Raw genomic sequence first — 23652 nt, 5'->3', positions numbered from 1 at the left:
AACGTTCCTCTTACTCCGCGCTCATTTTTGTCGGGAGAAGCGTTACGAAGGAAGCGGGGGAGCAACTCTTACGCAAAATTTCATCCTCCAACTACTCCACTGTCGAGCCCGATTTTCAGTTCAGCTTCTTTCTGCTCGAGAAAACTGGCTGTTTGGAACCTGTGGTTGTTGTTGTATATACCCACATCATACGGCGCTTCTAGCCACTTGGCATCCACTGCCGCAAACGCCCGCTCAAGCGATTTCTTTGACCCGTTTGCGCTGAGCGTCCGTAAATTTCCTTCATTAACCCCGGATAGTGGCAGACTCGATAATTCGCCAGGGAGTGAGCGGGAGATAACAGGGAGGCGATTCAAGTCGAAAAGTCAGGATCTACGCCGAGGATAATGGCAATCTTACAAGCAGACATGGTCTTCTTAATGCTTCCATGAGAACGATTATACAGGTCGAATGAAGTTATATGGAAAGAAGAGAAATGTAAGAGCACAAAGAAAAAGAAAGATGGCTGGGAATTTCAGAATGACGATGGATGGCATTCATTACTTCCGTGGGAAACTTCAATAAAGGCCAATTATACACGACTGTTTTTTGAAGCAAACTTATCAAGAAAGGCGCAAGAATTCAGAGTCAACGTAAGAAATGCATAGGGCACAGCCGCTGTTTATCCTCAACAGAATTACATACGTTGCGAGCGCAAGCTATCATAAAACCAAATCTAGAACAGACGCCAAACATGTATAAAGAGAATAGTGAGGAATAATGAAGATTACCATATACTAATTAGTTTTCATTGGCCCAGGAGAAGACAGTATGCTATGGTACAATTAGACATGAAGCAACTGAGGAGAAGAGAGACGAGAAAAGGGGCGTTATATCGTCAAATAAAAGTACTTTTTCGTAAGTCATAAAGGTCATCAAGTCATAGCGCATTACTGGCAATGGTGCTGTCTGAGTATTTGGCAGCGCGCAACAGCTCAAAGGAGAGAAGAGGAATCAAGCCTAAACACAGCATCCAAAAGACTTCTTTGTTTTGTCGTTTCCTGAAATGGTGCTAGCCGGATCGACAAGGATTACACTGCTCTTGTGTCTCAGTGCTTGCTCCCGCGCAAGCTTGTCTTTTCGTTCAGCCAGGATGGTGGTGATGGCATTGAAAAGTTCCTCAACTCCTATCATCCGAAAATGAGCAACATACATACTTGAGTATTAACAAAGCTTACCTTCCCCATCCCGAGCGCTGCACTCTCCTAGCCGTACACCTTCCACATCAATACCCCAGCTTCCATCACCTTCCGACTCGCAAAGCAATCTTGGATCCCTTCCCAGACTTCCTCCTCTACCTCTACCCTGAGTCCTTGGCGACGCATGCCCTAAAGACGGAAATGTTTTGTTTCCATTTCTGAGTAATTCTTCAGACTCTCTTCTCCGGACTCCTGCTCCAAATTCATTCAGTGCCTCAGCCGCACCCGGGCCTTCTCCCATTTTCCACCCACTTCGGGACCACTCTTCGGATCGACGCCGTATGTTGCGATCAGTATCGTTGGAATGTAAGAGAGGCGTAGACTCTACTCTGGTCCGAGGTGGATGCGGTAGTTGAGCTGCCTGAAATGTGGATGGGTTGCCAGCCGTCTCGGGAGATTGGGAAAGTGCAGGTGATGACGGGGATTCAGCGAGTTGAGACAAGCTTGAAATTGCACCGTTCATACTCATGGTCCGATTAAAGCCTAATACTTCTGAAATGCCAGAGATGGAAAATCTCGTAGCTTGAGAGCGATGCCCAGACGGGAACGCCATTGATGGACGAACAGGTTCAGTAAAGGTTGCAGAAGTCGGCTGAGCTGGTGATTGAAGGGAAGGAAACTCTAGTCTTGAAGGAGATGTTGACAAAGAAGGATTGCCGTGTAGAGGAACATTGATTTTCACAGGGAATGGTTTGGAACTGTGTCGTCTCCTTCTCCTTTCATGGTTAACATTCTCATTATCCTTGTCGGATTCGGGAGCAGTAGATGGTCTATTGTTTGGTTTGGGCACACAAATGGGTTCTGACTCTAGAACCAACTTTGAAGAATCAGTAGTTTTAGGAACTGGTGCCATTGTGCTAGCTCGAGAAGCAGACGTGGATGCAGGAAATATGTATGATTGACTTCGTGTTGATGATGGAATTGGTGTATTTGAGGGCACGTTGATAGGAGTGTTGAAGCGAGATACAGATGTTGAAGTGCGGTATAAGCTTCTTTGGTGCTGATGCAGGGTTGACTTGGGCGCAAGTGCCGGTGGTGGGGGCTTAACCCAAGATCTGATGGTCTCCCGTGCGACCCCTAAACTGATATTCTGTAAGCATAAATGTCACAGCAGGTAAAAGCACTCACTCGACCTGTCTTTTACTCTCTAAATCTGTCTTTGCTCCAACAACAAAGATCATTGTTTCTTTTGGCACAGTCTTGCTGAGCTCTTCCAACCAACTTCTCACATCTAAAAAGCTGTTTTGGTCCGAAATGTCGTATACCAAAACACATACGTGAGCACCACGGTAGTAAATTGGAGCCATAGAACGGAAGCGTTCCTGACCAGCAGTATCCCAAATTTGAAGTTTAACTCTTACACCAGAATGAACAAGTTTGCGAGTGTGAAGAGAAGAACCAATTGTCGCTGGCGAGGGAGTTGGAGAAAATGCGCGGGTAGTGTACCGGAGGATAAGAGATGTTTTACCCACACCCTGTGAGCCAAGAAGGACGACTTTGGCTTCCAAACCATCAGGACCTCCCAAGTCAGGCGGTCCCATCTCATCAGCAGTAAAAGTCCGTGGCATGGTGCCTGCATCGGAAGCCGCTCTGACCAAGCCTGTAGACCCAGAAACCACTGGGCTATAAGAACTTGCTCTCAGCACTTTGTTCGCCCTCAACTTGGCTCTAGATTCGGCACTTTTGCTCTCAACCATTCGTACTGATTGATGAGGGTAGGAAGTCTGACTACGCTTCACTCGGGGTGGTGGTCCCATACTCTTAGGCCGAGCTGGTTTTGGATCTGTAGCTGAAGTCTTGATTATTGCTGGCATCACCAAAGTTCCACTATTAGACCGAGGTCTAGGCAAAGACATCCGTACAGAATCGACATTCATGGTTGCGGAATCCACCGAGAAGGTCGGGACTCGCCTGGGTGTTGTACTGTCGTTATCCAAAGACTCTTGAAAACAGAATTAGCATACATGGCTCGGTTTCTAGTATCCAACGTACCATCATAGATTCCTTCTTCGGCAGGAGGGGCCAGCTTGATCATCATTGTCGGTTCTAGAAGCTTGCTGCCTGGCGGCGAGGGTTCTGGGGTCAGTGGTAAAGGTGATTGGGGATTGAGATCAGGGGCCAAAGCGGGTGAACTTGCAGCGGATGCTTTGGGAGTTGGCGACGGAGCTGCCGTGACGACGCTTGCTCCAACAGCGGCGCCCTCCAAACTCGGCAGTGGCCCCAGAGCGGAAAAGGATTGCTGATGAGGCATCGGATATGGCGAAGAGTGACGGTGCTGAAATTTGGAAAATGGGATTCCCTGGGATGGTACAGGTATGGGCAATACCAAATGAGGGGGAACTGGAGGGAGTTCAGGCTGAGCCGAAACAGAGCTTCCTTGTGCGTACAGCTCTGTATCGGAGAAGGGTTGGTGTGGGAGAGGCGCTGCGACGACGCTCATTCTCGTCTGCGCAATAGTTGAAAACAAAAGAGAAATAAGAAATCAACTTGCAATATTGATTCAAAAATTACTCTTGCTGATCTGAGCGCAGGCCAGGAACGAAATATCAGCGTGACGGTTGACAGAGTTGGGAGGTCTGCGCTCACAAAAATATGTACAACAGAAGCGGAAGTTACCGCCAGTCGAATAGAAGAAATGAAAGAGAAGTTCAAAGATGATTGAGCTACAAGGCGTTAGACATGAAGAGGGATGAAGGAAATGTTTGACTCACGCGAGGAAACGCTGAAAAGACAAAGGGTACAGGTCAGCTAGCGGCGGCGAGAGATGGAGGATGAAAAGAGAGAAGAATTTTGACCAGCAAAATCGGATAGGTAGCCAGCACTCTACTGGCGATGCTAGAGAGAAGAAAATGAAGAGAAAGAGAGTTGTCAACAACCCACCTGGATCAACTTCACCCGACGGCGGTACACAACCTCGAGAGTGTTTGGCAGAGTGCCCTTTCACACACCAATGACGTTTTGTCCGCTAGAGTTGCTAGTATCGCGCGTAGGTAGAGCTGGCGGGCAGATGGGTTGGGATAGGTATAAATTTGTGTTGCTGGACAAGCGGTGAGTGGCCACCCGACGCGCTTCTGCGTGAGACGGATAAGCCGAGATGGTGGACGGGCAAACACAGCGTCGGAGGGTGGCAACAAAGAGTGTCGACGAGCCCTCCGCGTCTATTGTATCCTCTACTTCTGCGAGAAGACTCAATCAACGCCACCGAGGTATAAATGTAAAAGACAAATCGTTGCAACTTCTTATCGCCGTTTCTAGTTCTGGCTTCTCTACGGCGGATCAATGGTTAAGCCAAAGGACCCTCGACATCAGCTGTCGTTACGTCACGACTACTTTTTTCTTGTTCTTTTCTTTTTTCTTTTGTCTTGTTTTCGATATTACTTTTATATTCAGATGCTTGGGAAAGTGAGAGATAGTCGAGCTCGCCAAGGTGGGATAAGGACACGTCGTGCAGGCACCGGGTAGGACAACAGGATTGTGTGTATGGCGGCTAACGCGGTTTCTCAGATCAGTCAGCTACCAGTCAAATGGCAGATATCCTCCAACGGTGTAGTTGAAGAACGTCAAGACTACAGATGTTAAATGCACAGCAAAAGATGCAGCAAGCCTTGGGAATTCTCTCACACGGTAGCCATCAGGGCTTTGAGAACCCACAGTTCAGGGCGTCAATAAAATAAAATAAAAACAACCCAAGCCTCAGCTAGAATGGCACCTTAAACGTATTGTACATTTCGTTTATTTGAATGCCAAAGTCTAACTAGTAGCAGTGATTGCACAAAAAGCTCCGGTAATAGGTACGGTAACGCGAATCGATTGCGAAGCAGATATATCCGATCTGTCAGCATACACCATCTTACACACAAGCTGTCACCTCTTCTGCCGCCCACGTTTATGTTCAACCAATGAATATGACCGCCTTCTTTGGCACATTCCCTTGGAGTTGATCGTTTGCGCATGCGACCCATTCCTTACCCATTGCTGCCAGAAATTGTCTGATTGTCTGGCGTACGAATGGAGAGGCAACAAATTCAAGTTCCTGTAAAGGAAATCAGTGGCGACCTGTGTATATCATGGCATGGACGTACAGATACTGTGTACAATTGTCTTCTCCCCAAGATGCCTCGTTTCATTATCGGCAGCACCAACACTTGATCAACTTCCTCCTCAGAGAAGGAAGAGGGATCAGCGAAGCTGGGCGGAGGCGGCGATGGGAAGCCTTCTAGCTCCGATTCGCTGTCTGATTTCCAGTCTGACTCTTTTTCATCTGCATCTTGTCCTATAGCAGAGGAATCCATGTTGGAGACTTTGGTTAAAGTGGATGTCTTGATGACCACTTCGATGGGACCAGGGTTGTTTGGCTCTGGTTTGACGTCTTTGAATGGAAAATATCCGCTAGGATGAGCTTTCAGAAAAGATTCGAGACTTGGAGTGAGCTCATGATACTCATTCGTGCTCTATGATCGCTCAGCTTGCAAAATCGAGGGGCCATCAAGACTAGAAACAACTAACAGGGTCAAGCAAGAAACTGGGCATATACTCTGACTTGTATATCATTTTTTTACAGCTAGGAACCCAATAACCCAGATAAGCCCATCTCATCCCCTGGCCTGCACCGGCTTCAGCCAATCTCTTGACTAGGCTAACCTCATACAAGGCTGAAAGCTTGCCAAGCGAAGCCCAGGCCCAGGCAGGATCCCATATGAAATAGACAGAGGATACCCCGTGAGGGACGATGTCGAGTACTGAAATACCAACAAGTTTGCCATCTATGCGATAATCTACTCTGGTTGTCAGCTTCCTCTCTCGTTCAATTGGGGCGTACAGAGATGATAAGCTCCATAGTTTCCTGGTAACTTGCCCTCCTTCACGCCCCTCTTGCCAGCTTCGGCATTCGCATATTTTATAGGCGTGATCACAAAAGTATTTGAGCATAAAAAACGATCAAAACTTTCCATGTTGCAATCTTCCAGCTCATCTTCATGTATTGATATTTGATAAGATTTGTATAGCTGGAATGATTCCTGTGTTGCTTGCGCTGGTACAAGCTCGGTCTATCGGCGTGGTCAATACTCTATCATTTTACTTACAGCCAATAGCAGGCTCACCTCGAAACGATGAGCAACATCGTGTTTCTCTTTGGAGCCGACTTCAAATTTGTGCAAGTCTTCTATCGTGTTTTTCGGAGGTCCCTTTTTCTTTTGGTTACTCTTTCCTTGCTCAAAACCCATAGATTCTCCCGGCTTAAAACCTGTTTCAAGGAAGCGATTGAAGCGGTTCACAACTTGCCTTTGCTTCTTAGAGGATTTAAAATTCTGAGTATCAAGTCGTATGGTATACTGCGGACAGCAAGTCCGTTCCATATCTGGGCTTGATTTGCGAATTAATTCAACGTACCGACATAAGATTTAATAGAGATACACCCACTGGTAGATATAAGATCCAGCTCTACGCCAGCCTCTGTCTATGAGGATTTGGTAGAACTAGGCCATCCGTCAGCTTGTGGTGCCCTCAGAAGGGTCGTTACTGACATGAGGCGTCAGTTGTTTAGCAATCACTGTATATCGATGAGCATGGCTATATCGTCTTTTGAACTTGCGTCGCCGAGTACTTACTACCATACTTCCAGGATGATTTCTCATTGCTTCTTCTTCCCGAAGGAGTACAATAACCACAGGTGTCCAATAAATACCCGTACGGCCAGACAACTGTTGGTGCGATCGACGCCATACTGAGAATGTTCCAGAGTGGGAAGTGGAAGAAAGGGCTTCGTTTGCCAGGTTATCCAGGCCTTTATTCCTCACAAAATCGAGCGTGGACAGGAAACTGCAGAAAGAAATCAAGATTTAAAGATTGAAACTCTCTATTCACTTCTTACAAGACAACCTCCACCACTGTCCTGGCCGACGGACATCGCCGCCAACGGAACCAAATTTACGGACTCCTTTCAAACTCACCTTGTTCATTCTTCATTCTGATTCTTATCTTATCTTTATTCCCAGTGCCTTGAAACGGCGGCATCTACACAAGCTGTCAACTATCCGTCTCCGCCCGATAATGTCTACTCCCATCCTACCCCTTTCTGGCCCTTCTTCCTCTACAAACTCTCGCGGTCGCTGGGGTCAGTCGAACGGGTTCGGTGGGAGCACCGGGAGAGGGCTGGGGATTGAATTAGATGTAGAGGATGAGCTGAGATTTGGAAGAGGAGGAATTCCATTAATTTTGAGAAGATTGGTCAAGTTTAGAAGTATGGTGGGTTTTTGGGCATTGAGATAGTTGTAGCGATTTGATTCTAAAGTTATCACAGGACTTTGAATTGGCATTTTGGCAGCTCACATATCTTGTTGTGGCCCCTAGAAGAGTTTATAAGCAAACATACCATCAGTATGTGCTAGTTCTTCATAAGAAACCAGTGTTGTTTTAGTATTGCTAATATTGATGTACCTACAGTAAACAAACAAAAAACCAATGGGCTCGTGATGAGTAAGAATTGTTGTCGTAGAATGTCATACGCATAGCTAACAGCAGCAGCCCAGCTATGCTACTGCTCATTGCAGGATGTCTTGCTGGTATGTATTATATCAAGACCAAACCCGCGATGATTAATCTCTTTAAAGTCTCTGGCATTGCATGGTCCTTGGTCTACCAATTCCCACCAAGTACGCTCATCACACTACCACTCCTCATGATCTTTCGCGACTTTCTTCTCCCTTCCCTCGTCATTGCCTCCATTCTCTACTTTATCTCAAATCGCCTGTTGCTCGCGCCTTCATTACCAAATGCTTCAACAAGCGATAACCGAGTAGAATTTGCCTACTCATTTGATGTAGCGGTGAATGCGTTCTTCCCAGCCTGGCTGACGGTGGGTGTGGGACTGTTGGGCCTGGGCATGGTGGTTGTAAAAGACAATTGGGTTTGTCTCTGGGTCGGAAAGTGAGTATGCCTTGTGATTTATCTCTCAGTTATGATTAATCGCAGCAAAGCACGCTTTTCTTGGTTGCTCAAGTCCAGTATGTCTACGTGACTTACCTCGGTTACGCAGCTCTCCCCTTCGTGGCCCGCTCCCAACTCTTGCTTTCGCCTCTGTTGCCCATTTTTGGCGGGTGAGTGGATGATTCTGTATATACAAAAAGCTCACGAAACAACGTAGGTACCTACTGAGTCTTTTAGGTTTCAATATAGCCAAGCATGCTCTAGAATATTATTTTGGAAAGAGCTGGAACTAGGATGGGTTAAAGGGTTGGTAACATGACTGTAATGGCAATCAGATAATCCGTACAATGCATGGAAGCTGGTCTCAGATGTATCCTAGGATACTCGTATTCATAACAATTCATTACATTACTGTTTGAATACAAATATTAGTTGACATATTAGATTATTAGTATTTTTAATTTTTTAATTTTTCAGCGATTAAAGAGCCACAGGTGCCACAAACATTTCTTTCTCTCCTAATTCCTATCTTGATAAGACAAGTCACAATATAACGATGCTGTCTTTGGTCCACTCACAAGATGATATTTCTCAATCTTCTTCTTTTCAACAATCCCAACAACCATTCGTTTCTAACCAACCACCATTATTACCTCTCCATCCAAGTGCTGCCGAGTCTTCCACCCTCCCTCCTGTACCCCCGCCATTACCGTCGAGGAAGGGCAAGGGTAAAGAGAAGGAAATGTTGTCGTTTGTAGATGGCCATGGAGAACGGCTTTGGTATAGGACGTTTGGATCAGAAGAAGATGACTTGGATTGGATTATGAAACTGGTAGAAGAAGAGTTGTCTGAACCGTATGTTTCTGCCTACAGCCGCAAGTCTTGCTTTTTTAACGATAGCAGGTACAACGGTAAGCGTTCTCAAGATAACTTTTCCTATGAACGATCTGATCCAACGTCGTTGCTTTGTGGACAGTATACACATACCGTTACTTCTTGAACGACTTTCCGCATCTGACATGGCTCGTCTATCCAACTTCATCAACGACCCAACCTATAGCACTTATCATCTGCAAGACTGATCCACGACGGGATAGGCGCGGGATGTGGGGTGAAAGGGGCTATATAGCGATGCTGAGCGTGGAGAGAGGATGGAGGAGAAGAGGGATAGCGAGGAGATTGGTAGAGATAAGTGTAGAGGAGATGAAGAGAGGTGGAGCGAAAGAAGTCAGTTCTATTTGCGACTTTGTCTGTCTGTCAGAATCAAGGTGCTGATGGATGATGACAGGTCATGCTGGAAACGGAATATGACAATTTGTCGTCGCTCGCATTGTACGATAAGCTTGGTTTTCTACGTGAAAAACGACTGTATCGGTTCTACTCTAATGGTAAAGATGCGTGAGTTTTGTTGGCACTTTATAGCCATGCAACCTAAGAAGACTCACAGACTAATAGATTTCGACTGATATTACCTCTAGAGGATAGCGATGAGGAGGAAGAGGAAGAGAGCAAGAGAAGATTAGGGGGAGATTGGAGCAGGCTCGAGAGTATAGAGGAAAGCGATGGGGATGATTGTGATCAATATTTTATCTAGACAGAGCAGAACTAATCGTATTAGACATTCTCATCGCTAAGTGTGATGCCAATTATCATGACGCATCTTTCTAAATCTATTGCAGATAAATCTCATTCAACCAGTAAAGGCGAGTCAATCGAAGATATTCCAATAGCAACTCCGCCTTCATCACTTTCCCTCCCTTTTGTCCTCAACAGTGTTCCTGCTTCCTTGTTGATGATACTTTTGTTATCTTCAAAAAGCGAAACTCCATAAACACCCAGCTCTGAAATAACGTCCACCTTTCTTGGTTTGTTTTCGCCTCCTCTTAGAAGCCAATTTTGCACTCTTTGAGGCGGTTCAATCAACTCCATTAGAATATATCCTTCTCTCTTATCAGGAGCTTCTTCTTGCCCTGCGTTCTGCGATAACTTCTCCAGGAAAGGTGGAATAGATTGCCGATAGATATTATTACCTCCCCCTTCCCGCTGAGGTTTGAGAACGAAACGCTCAGGCTGTGTCAACGCGAGTTGAAGAGCTTCTTGCCCACGAGGGGACTTGTCCATAGGCCAAAGGCCGATCCAGGTTTTGCGAAGGTTGTCGACATCTAACGACGTCAGATTTCCAGCACCACTACCAAAGCCTACATCTGGCCGATCTTGACTGAGCAAGAAATCCTCTAAAACGCCGGGTTCAGTGAGCACTTGTTGAATTTTTTTTGCACCTGCCAGCTGTAGAGCCATAGAAGGGCACTTGATAGCTGTACTCTGCTCTAGCAGGACACGAGTCTTCCATTCGTTAGGAGTAGGATAATCGGTGGGAGTATACGCAGAACGATAGTAGATAACAGCCACCTTTTCAGGGATGAGAAGGTCTCGGGAAGTAGACAGGGTCAATGAGGCGAGTTGGGAGAAGGATTGACGGACAGAGTGAATACCGTGGCTATTGGTACTTTTAGACTTGTTTGGAGCAAATCAACAAATACTTACGTTTCCATCAATTCATACTCCAACCACTGCTGATCAAATATATTTCGTTCATTATCTTGGATCACAAATAAAACAACCGCATCATTGTCCTTGAAGGCTTCCCACCCTTGTGCTAGGCCGGCGGCCAAATCTTTGAGAGGCTCATTGACTGGAAAGTTGGCTAGGTTTGAAAGGTGGATAGAGATATTGTGGTACTGATTGGTTGATTTTGCAAGATATCTGGAGCGAGTCAACTCTTGAAACTGTCTTTGGTAGCGTCCACTCACTTGTGCAGCTCTCCAGCTCGTTGTGAGAGAGCACCGAAAGAAGCAGCGATTGTGTTGAATTCCACTTGTTTAATTTCTAATTCTCCTTCTTTTTCATGTAGCAGATAATCACTCCTGAACAGTCCAAGTTGCTTTTGCTGAACGAGATCATCTCTTATGCTCTTCCAACCTCTCCACAGCTCTCCTTGAAAATCGTCGACCTTTGATACCGAACCGCCCATAACCCGGTCGAGAAATGGCCAGTCTAGCGCGATACGCGCGTAGAGAGCATTATAAACAGGTTGGAGAGAGACAGCCAGCTCATAAAGAGGTCTTGGAAATGGCGTTGGAAGTAGAGAAAGAGGAGCAGGAATTGCCAAAGTCGGTGGATTTGTGAAACTGGGTGGGAGAAGAGTGAAGCCATGAGCCAAGGCCCATATAGACGCTCTCTTAGTTAATGCCTCCAGTTGGTGGTCTGAAAATGTTGGCGGCCAGCTTGGAGTACTTGATGATATGGACATGGTAATCTAGAATGAGGAGAAAAAAGAAGAAAAAGAGAAAAGAGATGCGATTAAAAAGGATGAGATTGTGATTAGTAATGTCATCATGATATGCGCCAAAGTGGTAGTAATTAACATGATTAGAAGAAATTTCAAATAGTCATGGAAAGAGCCATGCATTACTAATGCCATCCAATACATTTACAATGCTACAACAATGAATTGTTTCTCTATTACAAACTTTCTAACGCTCTTAGCTCTTCGAGAGAACCGTTTATTCATCAGGAATATCTGCAGGCTTCTTGATGCCTTTTGAGACCTTGTAATAGACAACGGTCGAGTCACCAGTGACGATGGCCATGTATAGTGTATTCTGATCAACCTCTAAAGTCTCTCTATCTTGCTCGTTCTTTTGCTGCTCCTGACCTTGTGGTTCATCATTCACTGCTTGATCAATTTTCCCAAGTCTCTCGCAAAGCTCATCCAACAAAGGTGCAAACGGAGGTATAGGCTCTGGCAGCTTGTCTGCCTGCAACCCAGCCAGCCCAGAGAATATAGATCGTAAAGAAGATGGACGTAAAGAGGTTGTATGTAGCGGAAGGGGGAGAATAGCCCTCAGAGGGTCCTATTGATCTGAGCCTTGACTGAGACAACCAACAATCATGACTCACTTGCTTCTTTTTGCGCCCAACAACGACGACCCAGTCTTCCTCACCTTTGAGCCGTACCACTCGTAAATCTGACCATCCTATGGCTGCGGTTCGAGTCAAAAAGACTCCAGACATGGGCGCTAAACGTACAAAGAGAAAGGTCTTTGACAGAAGTCAACAATGGTCCTGCTTGGAGTGGATAGTTTTCCAAGTATGGCTTGAGAAATTGGGGAATATCCAACATACTCGATGATATATACGTTTTTGAACTTTCAAAGTCAATGGTAACTGGTCAATCTCAAAATTGAAGATTACGTAAAAATACCAATCAAAATGAAATAGTCGTAATTGAGAGAAAACTAAACACTATATATTAGATTTTTGACATCTTTTCTTGTTTATTTTTCCTTCTTATTTGTGCTATGATAGGACCAAGCTTTATAATTACAAAGAGCCTCATAACTAAAATTGCGAGGCGACCACCAGCTTCCTAGTAGGATGGGCTATGCCGCCAAGTTCTTTGAGGATAGTGTCAGGAGTGAGGTTATTCTTGGGCTTGGTCTGGGAGTTCTTGGGACAAGTGAGTTATCTATGAACATCTATCTCAAATAGATGAAGACAGCTATCAAGATTCATTCCTTGGGAAACTATGAACCACGATTCCTTCCTTATACCTTCTTTGCTCTACGTCCTTCAGCTAGATTCTAGTTCAACCAATTATACTATTTCCTCTGCATACACAGTATGCTGTGCTCTTATATCCTTTCCTTGTACATGATCCCGACAGATAGGTCCGTAAAAATCCAACAATAAGGGGAGAGGTTAATGACAAGTATCGATGATTGAATGGATTGAGTGAATTGAATGGAAAAGTGTGTAATCTTTCAGCTCTACTCACCCAATTTTCCCTTTACCCACTTGTTCATATTGACCAGGGGGATGCAGAGGTTAGAGACTGTAGTTATTTGCAAACTTGCGCTTGTGGCTGTCCGTTTGTCATTTATAGGTGACTACCGCATATTTTGCTAACTTATTTTTATAAAGGTTTCCTCAAAGTAGCAAGTCCTGTCAGTATTAATGATACTGCTGGCGACAAGAGGTATTTTCTCGAGCCATTTGGCAGGCGCTCAGTCTTATGAAATCGCTTTTGTATTCATTAAACTATCGAACAAGAGTATCTTTGGTTTTACTTTTGATTTACGTTGCTATCGACCCTTGGCTGTTCCAACTGTTATACCGGGGTAGCAATATTAACCCTCGATAAAAGAGGCGCAATAAACCGCTTAAACCAGAGGCGAATACTGACGAGCGCTTCCAACAACTCATCTATCTACCAGCGGTATTATTATATCTTTTCTCCTCTTGCAGTACAATTGAATAAGGTTATCCTGATAGATTGTGTCAAGTAAAATTACTGATATCGTGATATGTTTTGATTATCACCACCCAGAAGGGACATTATAAAACCGCCGGTCTTATAAGTTGATTGGGTTGATTCTAATGGAGCTTGAACAACTGCACAGTGACCATAAGTATACATGGAAAGGAGAACAATTTAACTCACAAGAAAATCACAGTACACATCGAACGACAGAAAATTTCTACTTGCTGGTGTCCACTACAGTACAATATCAAGCTGAAAAAGCAAAAAATGGGTCGACTTAACATTACATTGAGCTGTGATTATATATAAATGATTTATAGAATCAACTAATTCACTAAACACTATAAATATAGGCTTCACCGTGAGCAAGTTAATCATAGTGATAATCACATACATTTGCATAAGGGTATCCTAACGTATACACTTCACTTGATATATAGCACGTACGAGGACTATGACAAAGATTTCTGCTAATTGTGCAATGGCTTTTATTCTTCATGATGCCAAAATTTTCGGTATGGTGTGGATGGTTTTCCGGAGCGAAATGCTTGATCCAGTCTCGGATTGGTTCATTCGTCTTGTATCAATGTTTGCCTAAGAATCTTCTTTGTCCACTCGGGTAATTAAAATCACCATGATCCAGAGATCTCTGGATCTTCGCCGCCTGTAGTAGTATTTACCAGTTTTTCGTGTTAGTACCTTGAATAATGGTTGCGTATTTTCGGTGGTCTGCCAGTACACTTTCCTGCAGCTTCTCTGTTCAGTCATAGGCAGGATCTCGGCCACTCCAGTAGCACTCATGGTGAAGGTCTCAGCGTCAAAATTCCAGATACCAATTTCTGCAGCCTTTTGGTTTGCCATATTATTCTAACCAAGCTTGAACGGTTATCTGATAATATTCTGGTGCTGGCACGAGGTTTTCTTTTAATTGCGATTGTTGCTAAAGGCTATTTGGAGTTAAAGCCAGCTTCAATATCATGAAACTTTGGCAAATATTTTTGACAATCCAGGTTGGGTATGTGACAAGATTGGAAAGGTTCTTCCAGATCGTTTATTATCCTGTCATTTGATCCATACTTGTACCTAAGACGTGTTCCATTGAGCGTTAGGCCAAGCTTGCTAGAAGAGATGTCTGATGGGACGGTAGTGCTCCGAAAGCTTTGCAATTGGCTATATTGTAGAACTGAATGGCCATAGTTGTCCCGTTTTCTTTTCCGTTTAAAAGGCTACAGGTCTTGAAGCCATGTCGTGTTAAGATATTTAAAATATGATTTAAATGAAAATGATTCACTTGATAATGTAAATTATTTATGAAAGTACAATGTGTAATTACAGGGGATATGTACTCATTACGTAATATTTTACAACCGCCCCTTTTCTCCCAATTTCTTTTCTTCGTCTTTTCAAACTCTCATCCTCAACTCATTCCATCCATTATTATTGATTTATTGTAAAGATAATAAAACAATGGCAGACGAAGAAGTCGACTGGGGCTTTGAAGAACAGGAAGACGAATGGCGCGGGGCGGGCCCAGCAAACAACGACAACGATGCCAGGGTTGACGACGATGTCATATCACTCGAAGGCGCCGAAGATGCGGAAGGTAGATGCTATTCTTTGCCACACACTTGACCGTGTCTGATAATTGTATAGCGCCCAGGTCTATGATGTCTCCTGGGAGAAAGTCCATTAGCGCTAGTACCAATAGAGGTCAGCTTCCTATTGGTCCTTCCAAGAACCCGCCGACAGGTCCTCGCCGTAATCGAATGGGTGCCGACCCCCGCGCCCGTCTTGAATCTGTCCAAGGAGACTCTCAGAGCGGATTTGGATCGGCTGAAAATCCGGCCAACGAACACCAGGCGAGTCTACCTCGATCTCCCAACGAGGAAATTTTTCTGCCCCGATGAGAGCGAATTTTAACGTCCTATTTATTTTTGCTTCCTCAAAATTTCTCTTTCTCCTTTTTCGTCAATACAACTCTGGACTACCTAATAGGCAATTTCAAGGACTAATGGGCAAGCGAATGCCGATGTCACCCGTGCAGATTCTCCACCACTCCCTCCAGGATGGGCGGCTGTGATGTCAAAATCTCACAAACGTCCTTTCTATTATCATAAAGAAAGCAATACGACGGTCTGGGAAAAACCTATTTTGTCCGTCGAACCACTGCTTGATCGCGAAGCTGATCCTTTTCCGTCGACTCCGGCGATACCACTCGGTAGTAGCAGGGAGACCCGATCTACTCAAGTTGACCAATCTATGCCTTCTAGGGATAAGCGACGGGTGCCTGCTGGACCCGCTGCAGATGTTGTTAGTGCTGTTGAAGCAGAGACTAACAGCAACGTGTCTTCTGCCTATTCCAGACGTAATCAAGGACCAGTTGATTCTGTTCCTCAACAGCCAGGCGGTTATGGTCGAAGGAGAGGTCGCTCTCCTCCCCCAAGGGACGGCCTTGATTCAAAAAGGTACAAACAAGATGACGGTGGTCGAAGATCCCCACCTCGCATTTCTCAAGGTCCAGGAATAGCCGGGAAAGGACAAGATTTCAGACGTAGGTCGGTTTTATTTGGTTGGGGCATGATCAGCTCTATGCGACCTTTCATGCCATTATGTCAAGCTGGGCTGGGTACTATCTAGACAACAATGTCAAACTACCCTGACTGTGTTCTTTTTCACCGGCCAAGAGCAATGCTTCTTGCAAGTTGTGGCGAGGTCATCCCTTGGATCCGTTCAAAAACTCTGTAATTGGGGATCAAACGTGGATTGTAATGTAATCCAATAAGACGAATCTTATTCGTACCCAGCCCAGTACCTATTTAGTCTCTTTCTCAGCTATCATCTTGTCGTGGGGTACCTAAGCTCACAGTACTCTGGGCGCTTCCAGGACCAAATGCTCCCATTCAGCCTTTCCGAAACCAGTCTCCTCATATTCCTTTTGGCCCTTCCAGCAGCGCTGTAAACGCTAGTGTCGGCAGAGTGGACTCTGCTCGTGGAAGCTTCCAGGATAGGCAAGGCCCTTTGGGCTTTGACCGTCCACCCCCAGGCTCCGGTGGGTTTGGACGCGGCCCAGAAGAAAACATTGAAAAGCGACCTGACGTGAGCTCGTCCCATTATCCACATCTGAGCGAAGGCAAGAAACTAATTGATGCTCACTGGATCTTACGGTTGTGCCATTAACAGAACCGAGGTCCAATCCAAACTCCACATGGTCAACCTCAGCCATCTCCGGTGTCCATGGCACCTGCTTTTGCCAAAGGCGCCAACACAGCTCCTATTCAGAACAATCGTTGGGGCTCCAACACTCCGGCGCCTCCATCTGGAGCGCTACCTAATACTTCTATAGCTAATGTGCCTCCTTCTCGACGTGATATCAGAGATGAGAGAGGATCTAGGGACATCAGAGACATCAGAGACACCAGAGACACCAGAGACACCAGAGACACCAGAGACACCAGAGACACCAGAGACTCTAGGGAGTATAATTCTGCTCCAAGGTATGCCGTTTCTACTCCTCTTTCGGCCCCGCCTCCCTCATCTATGTCTGCTGTTGAAGACTCCGCGGAAGCAAAGCGCGCTCGATTGAGAGAGGAAGCCAGGAAAGCTGAGGAAGTACTGTTGAAAGTAAAAAACGAAGAGAGGAGACTCGAACAAGAAGAAAAAGAACGTCAGAGAATTGAAATGCTCGAGCATCAGCGTCAACTAGATCTGGAGCGCGAGAGCAAAAAGCGTGAGAAATTGGAATTTGAGCGTAACGCTGCAGAAAGGGACTTTGGAAATCGCGATTACCGTGGTGGTAGAGATAGGTATGGCCCTCGAAGAGATGATGATCGTCTCCCTGTTCGCGATGATCGAAGAAGCGAACCTGGTTTCCGTGGACCTCCTGTCGATACTTACCCGTCCACTCATCCCAACGATCGTGCCCCTCGTGTTTCTATGCGCGACCGTCTAGGCCGTACCCATTCAGATCGAGATTACCGAGTTCGTGAGCGTGAGTTCGACCGTCGTCGATCTCCTCCGCCTCCAGGTTACCGCGGGCCTCCGCCGACGGGTAAAATTATGGGCGGCAATGGCGGCCCTGGTCCACGTTCACCTTCGCCAGCGCATTCTCGCGCCTTGCCGCCTGCATCGTCTCGGGGTTCAAGGGATTATCCACCGCCTCCATCTTCTGGCTGGGGTAGCCGACAAGACACCGGTTTCGCAGGTCCCCCACCAAAAGATTTGCTGATGAGGCTCGGAAGAAGGATGGATTCGAATTCACAGTTGGCCGAGCCTATGGGTGGAGCCAGTCAAGTACGTCTTTTCTCTTGTATCTTGGCCCATTATTTGATTTTTGAATTAACAATCGTTGACATAGATAAAGGATCGAGATGATCGCCGAGACCGACGAGGTCCCAGACCTTTGGCTGAACGCATGTCTGGCCCTCCGTCCTCTGCCTCTCCTATGGACCGTAACAGTGGGCCTCGTGATAACGATAATCATCACGAGGCTCCTCGAGATGATTTTGGTGGATGGGACGGTGGACCTGTTGATAGTTCGGGTGGAAGAAGGAGAGGCAGGGGCCGAAAGATCAATGGACCTAGGGAAGGCGGGAGAGGTTTTGTCGACAATAGAGATGATAGGGGTATTAGGCAAGACAGGGAAGAAAGGCATGCCCAGCAAGATATTCAACGAGGAGATGTTTGAGTGATGAGAGTCAGATAATTTAGTCTAAAATGTTTGAGTTCAAATGAAATTTCGTCTTTAACTTAAGTTTTCGTGAAAATGATGATTGCTCTGTCAGATATCAGAAAGACTTTGACCTAATCCTGTTGTTTACAGATCGATATCATAGACATTGTTTGTAGCCTGTAGTTTGTAGTTGGACAATAGATCTTATTATGGCAGAGCCTACATATCTCCAGTTTTATGGATGAAAGCTAAATTGACAGTGCAATAAACAAAATCATGTATATCCATGTCAAATAAGTTTTCATCGAATGCCTATGCGATTACACACTGCGCTAATACAGTTAAATGAATGTAAATATAGTCCGGTTCGTACATGCTTGTGTTCTATCCGATTTGAATCTATTCAAAGAATGAAAATTTTCCAAAGTATTTTAGAGTGATTGAGATGGCAAACCATCAACGGCGACGGTCATCTCTTTCAAATGACACTACACTATCATTCGCTTGGCGGCCGTAGCTTGAACTGCCTCTTGTAGCATCACTGTGAAGATATCCCTCGATCTTTGATCCATTTCCAGAGGCAGCGGCGATCGAGCTCAAGCCATTTCCACTCTGGCTCTGACTGAGATCAGTTGCGCTACCATAAACGCTTGCTCTGCTAAGGTCATGGCTGGCTCTAGGATTGGTGGGGTCATACAAGGAGATACCGCGAGTAGAGCCCGGAAGTGAAAGGAGATTACTGAGGTTGGCATTTGATGCACTGCGAGATGGAATGGAAAGGAAAGAACTATCGTCTTTGGAATTAACAAGATTGTATGAAGAATTTTCCATGGCCTCGTTGGCAATGTCTGGACCGTGTAAGGCAGCAATTTGTCTATTCAATTTAAGCAATAGCCCCAATCTTTAAGAACAGAAACTGAAGCCTACCCGGCAAACTCGTCCATGATTTTAGCCATACTCTGCAGGTTTAATCTGTATTTCCATGGAGTCAAACCCTTGCCAAATCTATAAGTCACATGGTTGGAACATAGCAACCCCGCCACAATGATAAGGATATGGACAGGGACAATGGCAAATGACACAGTATACCAGATCCCGAGGATGTGGCGCTCAAGATGATGATAACGAGATTTGCAACCAGGAAAGTTGGAACGAGAGTAACAGAGAGGAGAAACAGTGGCCTCTACAAAAGGCGAAAAGTAACCACAGCATCGGAGCTAATCAAGCTTCAGCAACATTTATCACCATTCAAATCAAAACTGACAGCATCTTGGATCCGGAGACGACCTTGTGTACCCAATGTTCTAGACCATTGAGAATTGATCTTACCCTCCAAATTAAAAGTCCTTCGCTTATAGGTCAGGTAGCCGGGAGCAACCAAAAGGCCGAGATCAACCCAGAGCAAAAAGGTGAAAACGGCAAGGAAAGGCCTGTTGTTAAGGAAGATACCAGCAAAGCCGAGAAGGGATGTGAAAACGAGCATAGCAGCTGCTATAGTGGAAACTATAGCAATGTCAACAAGTAAGGCTGATCAGAGATGAGACAAACGTACTGATCAGTTCAGTACGGTTACCAACACGAATGACATCAGATTGATAAAAGAGGTTGAGCCACACAAGAATAGCGGAAATAAGAGTTGCCATGCCATAACAGAAAAGCTAAAAATTGATCAACACCCATTGAAAGCGCCATACAAAATTACTTACCACGATGTTTGCCCCAAATAACACCCACTTGAACCTGTTCCATCTCAACCCGGCTCGCTTGTGCTTAGGCTTTAATCCATCTTTGGTCACTTGGAAAACCATGCCCTCATCATCATCAACAGTTCCCATTTGGCCCATTCTTTGAGCTCCAGCCGCAAAAGCATCTCGTCCGCCGCCCTGCTTTGTCCGTCGATGAGCGTAATCTCCTGGAGCATGAAGTCGTGTGAACTTGGCAGGAACATAATTGAGAGATAAAGTAGAATCCCTATTCTTAGAGTCTTTATCTATCGGAAACAGAACAGAACTTCTGCGAGACGAAGGCTTGGGGTCATTGGGCGCAAATGGCATAACAGGAGGCATTAAATCGTCGCCGTATGTGACTTCTTGAGGTTGACCGTGATTTTGGCCTGACATTTGTTCCGAGAAGGCTGGAGACGAAGGTCGATTATACAGTCTAGCTCCATGACTGCTATCTACAATAGAGTTGACGGCAAGCAAAGAGCCCGAATGGGAAGAACGCAGGTGGCTTTCGTCGGACTCTGGGCCAGATGAAAAAGTATGTTTGTTATGAAAGATGGGAAGCTTGAAATTTAGGTTAGCGAGGCGAGAGCGACGCTCTGGCATGGTAAGCGATGAGAAAGATCAGAAGGGTCGCTCTGTAAGAAAAGTGTGAAAAGATGAAGAAGAGAGAATAAAGAATAAATCAAAAGGAATGGAGCAAGCTATTGTGCAAAGTGAATGCTGGATGAAATTTACCACGTGGTAAGGATGATAAAACATGGGAAGTGGAGGGGACTTGTATCATTATCTTTTCTTCTTTCTATTCTCTACAATGGTTTATAAGAGTATTCATGAGATAATGTGAATTTATAGGCTATAGAATTAAATCATCAAGCATGAAGCTCGGCAAGTTACGGTTTATCCATCCTTGCAGTATCTTCAAATATTTTCAGCAAATCTTCCCGATTCAAGCTCTAATCAGAGGGATGTCCCACCATATAGCACAACTTGCCTTTGTATCGCAAAGCCCGCAAAATATGGAATTTAGACTGCCAAAAAGCAAATGGGGATTGGCAAATTCTACCACTTCACCAACGTCCATGGCTGGAATACGATCATAATACACTACTGTCTGTACACAGTGGGCAATAGAAATGAGCTGTCTCTCACTGGCACGAAAGTTTGACCCTTCATTTTCCACTATGGAATCAAGCTTTGATTTCTCGCAAGTAACATCTGACGCTTCAAAGTGAATCAGATTCAAACCCATATCTAGTTCGACATTAGATTTCGTCCCTTCTGGATCGATGTTTTTGCGCACTGTGCCTGCAAAGAGAAAAACGTCTTGAGGAATGATGGCTAAACGCTGCCTCAAAAATCAGCAGGCAACAGCTAAAAATGTTTTCATCTACCATGACTTGTCTCAAGCTCTTCAAATCGCGCCCATCGACTTCAATCAACTCACCACAAATCTCGACGGTTCGGAAAAGTGCTTGAACAATACTGCTTTTGCCTACTCCTGTTCTTCTGATAACTCCTACTTTTTTTCCTGGTCTAATGCCAAAAGAAAAACCTTTGAGAACCAGCGAGAGCTCGAGACGATGCTTGGGCTGGACGTATCGGAAAGCATTATCTCCGTGGCTAGACAGGTATCTGGAGAAGGATTTGTCAGTAATCGGGAAGATGCCTCTGTCTCGAGAGAGGCATAGTGTCGAACGCGCTCGACATTGTTCTAATATGGGATGTGGATGTTGCTTAAAGCAATTGAGAAAGACGGTGATTACATTTTGGAAAGGGGCGTTGACTGATACTACTGGCCAAGTAAGACCGCAAAATCAACATATATAGGCAGTACGGAACTCTTTTGTATTAACAGAATATTCAATAGTTAAATGCAACCCCGAGTAAGCCTCTGCTTGGTGGACGTTTCCGGTTATTTTGTCTTGCTCATGTACAGACTTGACGCTGGCTTGCATTGCAGAAGCGACATGGGGCTTGGTTATGACGCTATTTGAGCAGAACTGACTGGGCTTTTCTTGTAGAAAAAATCTTTCTCTCCTTGCGTAACCAATCAATATCATCCAAAAGTATATCTAGGGGGCTTGTATGACCTGGTCCAAACATAGAACGTAGGAGAGCTTTCTCAACTTCATCGTTTTCACTTTGGCTCATGCTGTAATAAAAAAGGTATTTTTGTGAATTGGTCTACGACATAGCCAATATCTATCCACCGGCTGTTACAAACACTCATCAGAACATTTGTCAATCGGCGCAAAGGCTAGTCTTAACGCGCAAGCCATGAAAGGTGTCTGATCCAGTGCCATTTTGATACGTGTTGGATTTCCTCTTGAGATGGCCACCTTGGAGCCCAAAAAGTCAACATCAGACATCAAAAGGGCGCATTACTTGTCGCACTCGTGTAATACTATCTTCTTTATTGAGTCCTTGACCCAAGAAGAAGGCCGAAAGAATCCTCGCCCAGCTGCTTCCACCTTTTCAAGATGACGATTTTTTCAAAAAAACGGAAAAAGTCATGTCCAGTACTCGCTCTGACGCTACCCAGGTCGAACGGGCCAGACTGGATATTCCTGGCATCAACTCTTTAAAGACATCGTTGAACTTGAGCTGGTCTCAGCAAAAAGGAAAATCAGGATATGAATGGGTTTTCTTGTACTGGTTGGGTGTTGTACTCGTTGCTGGCAAGATTTTGTATGTAAAAAAGTCCCATTGGGAATTCCTCTCTGTCTGGCAGAAAATGGTTTGTAACCGAAAGAGATTGTCTGGTAGCCGAAACAATCCTAGTCACTGGACTGGGCTTTCTGGAAGGATCAAGAAGAGACTCATTAGTCTTTTATCCTATCATTCTTTTCCCTGTTTGATAGTCTCAACTCCCTTACCTCTTCACCGCCTGAGCCTCTCAAGCAATACGCAAAGCTGCTCTTTTCAGTCCCTTGCAGCCGACCTATATCTAAATCTCTCTTGGCTGAAACTTCGAGATTGAGCAACTTACAGCATGGAAAACAGCAATGGTAGCTATGGAAATGTTGTCACGTCAGTCAGCCAAGGAGCTAGAGAAAAAGTACAGTGGGCTATCGCCCACGGGATTACGCTCACTCATTTGGCTGGTAGTCTCGCAGCCTGGTAGAGCCAGCTTTACGACCAGCATGCTTTCCTTGTGCCAATGCAAAAGTTTCCCGTACTGCTTATATATGTTGAGCTTGTGGTCTTACTTGGCCAGTAGTATCAGTCAACGCCCCTTTCCAAAGTGTAATCACCGTCAACCTACATACACAAAGGCAAAACCTCAGCATCTCTGACAATCCCAGCTCACATCCTTATTTCTTTCTGACCTTCTTGTAAAGTTTTCCAGCTTCAGTTTGTATGTTCGATACTCCTAGCATTAAAGATAGAGTTGGTTGTCATGAAGAATACAACACCTCCACAGCATCGCCGTTCGTTACTGGAATTGCGCCATATGCTACAAGCATAACAAGGCTCGGTTGAGATGGCGAGGAAACAAGAACGTGAAACTGAGGCGAGCCAATATATATGATGAGACTGGGCCCCAGTTTATGAATTGATATATTGACCATACAAGTAACGATGAAAGATAAGAATGGATAGGGCAGGACTGTTACAATGTCAACATGAACGATACCAAGAGAATATTTCTCACAATCTGCGTATACTTCATTTCCTTTGACGTTTCAAGCATTTGGCAATCTTCCGTCTAATGTTCCGTTGGGACAAGTTCCTTTTCAAATCTGGCTTTGTCAATTGCTCAAATTA

At 45.1% G+C, this 23652-nt stretch overlaps 9 protein-coding genes across 9 annotated transcripts; 3 read left to right on the top strand and 6 right to left on the bottom strand.

Annotated features, from left to right (window-relative positions):
- Nucleotides 1–999: 999 nt before the first annotated feature.
- On the bottom strand, nucleotides 1000–3678 carry L203_104655 (uncharacterized protein; the record flags this gene model as incomplete). Its single annotated transcript, XM_066214035.1, has 4 exons — nucleotides 1000–1166; nucleotides 1218–2320; nucleotides 2367–3180; nucleotides 3231–3678. 4 exons carry the CDS (start codon nucleotides 3676–3678, stop codon nucleotides 1000–1002), a joined length of 2532 nt encoding a protein of 843 aa, XP_066070132.1.
- A 1452-nt stretch (nucleotides 3679–5130) lies between these two features.
- On the bottom strand, nucleotides 5131–6962 carry L203_104654 (uncharacterized protein; the record flags this gene model as incomplete). The annotated part of the gene is made up of 8 exons (XM_066214034.1): nucleotides 5131–5271; nucleotides 5321–5689; nucleotides 5745–6013; nucleotides 6058–6286; nucleotides 6341–6602; nucleotides 6660–6715; nucleotides 6764–6789; nucleotides 6848–6962. 8 exons carry the CDS (start codon nucleotides 6960–6962, stop codon nucleotides 5131–5133), a joined length of 1467 nt encoding a protein of 488 aa, XP_066070131.1.
- Nucleotides 6963–7289: 327 nt separating this feature from the next.
- L203_104653 (uncharacterized protein) lies at nucleotides 7290–8458 on the top strand (the record flags this gene model as incomplete). The annotated part of the gene is made up of 7 exons (XM_066214033.1): nucleotides 7290–7484; nucleotides 7540–7616; nucleotides 7683–7715; nucleotides 7764–7801; nucleotides 7850–8165; nucleotides 8216–8335; nucleotides 8383–8458. The coding sequence occupies 7 exons, from the start codon at nucleotides 7290–7292 to the stop codon at nucleotides 8456–8458; spliced, it is 855 nt and encodes a 284-aa protein (XP_066070130.1).
- Nucleotides 8459–8721: 263 nt separating this feature from the next.
- Nucleotides 8722–9759, top strand: L203_104652 (uncharacterized protein; the record flags this gene model as incomplete). Its single annotated transcript, XM_066214032.1, has 5 exons — nucleotides 8722–9020; nucleotides 9069–9076; nucleotides 9142–9392; nucleotides 9454–9563; nucleotides 9621–9759. The coding sequence occupies 5 exons, from the start codon at nucleotides 8722–8724 to the stop codon at nucleotides 9757–9759; spliced, it is 807 nt and encodes a 268-aa protein (XP_066070129.1).
- A 92-nt stretch (nucleotides 9760–9851) lies between these two features.
- Nucleotides 9852–11475, bottom strand: L203_104651 (glutathione synthetase; the record flags this gene model as incomplete). The annotated part of the gene is made up of 3 exons (XM_066214031.1): nucleotides 9852–10662; nucleotides 10710–10928; nucleotides 10976–11475. 3 exons carry the CDS (start codon nucleotides 11473–11475, stop codon nucleotides 9852–9854), a joined length of 1530 nt encoding a protein of 509 aa, XP_066070128.1.
- Nucleotides 11476–11728: 253 nt separating this feature from the next.
- L203_104650 (uncharacterized protein) lies at nucleotides 11729–12348 on the bottom strand (the record flags this gene model as incomplete). Its single annotated transcript, XM_066214030.1, has 3 exons — nucleotides 11729–12079; nucleotides 12126–12208; nucleotides 12255–12348. 3 exons carry the CDS (start codon nucleotides 12346–12348, stop codon nucleotides 11729–11731), a joined length of 528 nt encoding a protein of 175 aa, XP_066070127.1.
- Nucleotides 12349–14955: 2607 nt separating this feature from the next.
- Nucleotides 14956–18172, top strand: L203_104649 (uncharacterized protein; the record flags this gene model as incomplete). The annotated part of the gene is made up of 6 exons (XM_066214029.1): nucleotides 14956–15091; nucleotides 15142–15347; nucleotides 15484–16039; nucleotides 16373–16584; nucleotides 16669–17778; nucleotides 17843–18172. 6 exons carry the CDS (start codon nucleotides 14956–14958, stop codon nucleotides 18170–18172), a joined length of 2550 nt encoding a protein of 849 aa, XP_066070126.1.
- Nucleotides 18173–18613: 441 nt separating this feature from the next.
- L203_104648 (uncharacterized protein) lies at nucleotides 18614–20487 on the bottom strand (the record flags this gene model as incomplete). Its single annotated transcript, XM_066214028.1, has 5 exons — nucleotides 18614–19031; nucleotides 19085–19374; nucleotides 19422–19660; nucleotides 19710–19815; nucleotides 19864–20487. 5 exons carry the CDS (start codon nucleotides 20485–20487, stop codon nucleotides 18614–18616), a joined length of 1677 nt encoding a protein of 558 aa, XP_066070125.1.
- A 343-nt stretch (nucleotides 20488–20830) lies between these two features.
- On the bottom strand, nucleotides 20831–22035 carry L203_104647 (uncharacterized protein; the record flags this gene model as incomplete). The annotated part of the gene is made up of 3 exons (XM_066214027.1): nucleotides 20831–21229; nucleotides 21276–21516; nucleotides 21890–22035. 3 exons carry the CDS (start codon nucleotides 22033–22035, stop codon nucleotides 20831–20833), a joined length of 786 nt encoding a protein of 261 aa, XP_066070124.1.
- Nucleotides 22036–23652: the final 1617 nt, after the last annotated feature.

Source organism: Cryptococcus depauperatus, chromosome 5 (assembly GCF_001720195.1).
Source record: "Cryptococcus depauperatus CBS 7841 chromosome 5, complete sequence".
In the NCBI taxonomy this organism is placed as follows: Eukaryota; Fungi; Basidiomycota; class Tremellomycetes; order Tremellales; family Cryptococcaceae; genus Cryptococcus; species Cryptococcus depauperatus.
This window is presented reverse-complemented; position numbering and strand designations above follow the sequence as displayed.